The sequence below is a fragment of the Mandrillus leucophaeus genome, unplaced genomic scaffold (genome assembly GCF_000951045.1).
Source record: "Mandrillus leucophaeus isolate KB7577 unplaced genomic scaffold, Mleu.le_1.0 Scaffold270, whole genome shotgun sequence".
Classification (NCBI taxonomy): Eukaryota; Metazoa; Chordata; class Mammalia; order Primates; family Cercopithecidae; genus Mandrillus; species Mandrillus leucophaeus.
Genome location: NW_012102810.1, coordinates 214,138 through 215,376, shown reverse-complemented (window position 1 = coordinate 215,376; position 1,239 = coordinate 214,138). Strand labels below are relative to the sequence as shown.

General features: G+C 55.4%; 1 protein-coding gene across 2 annotated transcripts in view; it reads left to right on the top strand.

Annotated features, from left to right (window-relative positions):
• The window catches only part of TUBA8 (tubulin, alpha 8), an 82,031-nt gene extending 81,020 nt beyond the window's left edge, over positions 1 to 1,011 (top strand). For both annotated transcript variants that reach the window (XM_011984615.1, XM_011984616.1), the window contains one exon: positions 699 to 1,011. In XM_011984615.1, coding sequence (XP_011840005.1) covers positions 699 to 992 — 294 coding nt within the window. In that variant the 3' untranslated portion in view covers positions 993 to 1,011. The remainder of the gene's footprint in view (positions 1 to 698) is intronic.
• Positions 1,012 to 1,239: the final 228 nt, after the last annotated feature.

The following is a 1,239-nucleotide window of genomic DNA, read 5'->3' as shown; positions in this document are numbered from 1 at the left end:
AGGGTTGGCCGGGCGCAGTGGCTCATGCCTGTAATCCCAGCACTTTGGGAGGCCGAGACGGGCGGATCACGAGGTCAGGAGATCGAGACTATCCTGGACAACACGGTGAAACTCCATCTCTACTAAAACTACAAAAAATTAGCCAGGCATGGTGGCGGGCGCCTGTAGTCCCAGTTAGTCGGGAGGCTGAGGTAGGAGAATGGCGTGAACCTGGGAGGCGGAGCTTGCAGTGAGCCGAGACTGTGCCACTGCACTTCAGCCTGGGCAACAGGGCGAGACTCCGTCTCAAAAAAAAAAGAGAGACAGGGTCTCACTCTGTCCCTGCTACTAGAGTACAGTGGTACCACTGTAGCCCACTGTAACCTTGACCTAATGGGCTCAAGTGTTCCTCCCACCTCAGCCTCCCTGAGTAGCTGGGACTAGTAAGCGTGGCCACCATGCCTGGCTAATTTTTTTTTTTTTTGTAGAGATGGGTTTGTGCTCTGTTGCCCCGCCTGCTTTCACTTTCTCTTCAGCTCCTCCCTCACCACCTGCTGGCTTCCCCAGTCCCATTCCGCCTGTTGCATCCCACAGACCCACTCCCACGCCCATGACCGTGACTTGAAGCCATGCCAGGTGACCAAGATGCCCCATCCTGAGTTATCCTCTGACTGACTTGAATCTTCTTCTGTGGCTCCTCCTCTTTCTCTGTCCCTCAGGTGGGCATCAACTACCAGCCCCCGACTGTGGTGCCCGGGGGAGACCTGGCCAAGGTGCAGCGGGCCGTCTGCATGCTCAGCAACACCACAGCCATTGCGGAGGCCTGGGCCCGCCTCGACCACAAGTTTGACCTCATGTACGCCAAGCGGGCCTTTGTGCATTGGTATGTCGGAGAGGGAATGGAAGAAGGAGAATTTTCTGAGGCCAGGGAAGACTTAGCTGCCCTGGAGAAGGATTATGAAGAAGTGGGGACTGATTCGTTTGAAGAAGAAAATGAAGGGGAGGAATTTTAAATATACACCTTTCCCTTGGCTGTGTCTCTTTATTTATGCTGCTCCTCTCAAAGCACATGTTCAAGAGTAACAGAACACTGTCCCCACCCCAGCCTGATTCCTGCCTTACCCAGGAGGAGGGTGCCCGGCCCCAGTACCCAGGGTGGCACGACTGGACCATAAGTGGACACTGAACTCCATCAGGCTCTCCCTGGGTAGGAGCAGCTTTGTGTCACCAAAGAAAGTGAGGGCCACTCTCCCCGGGGGT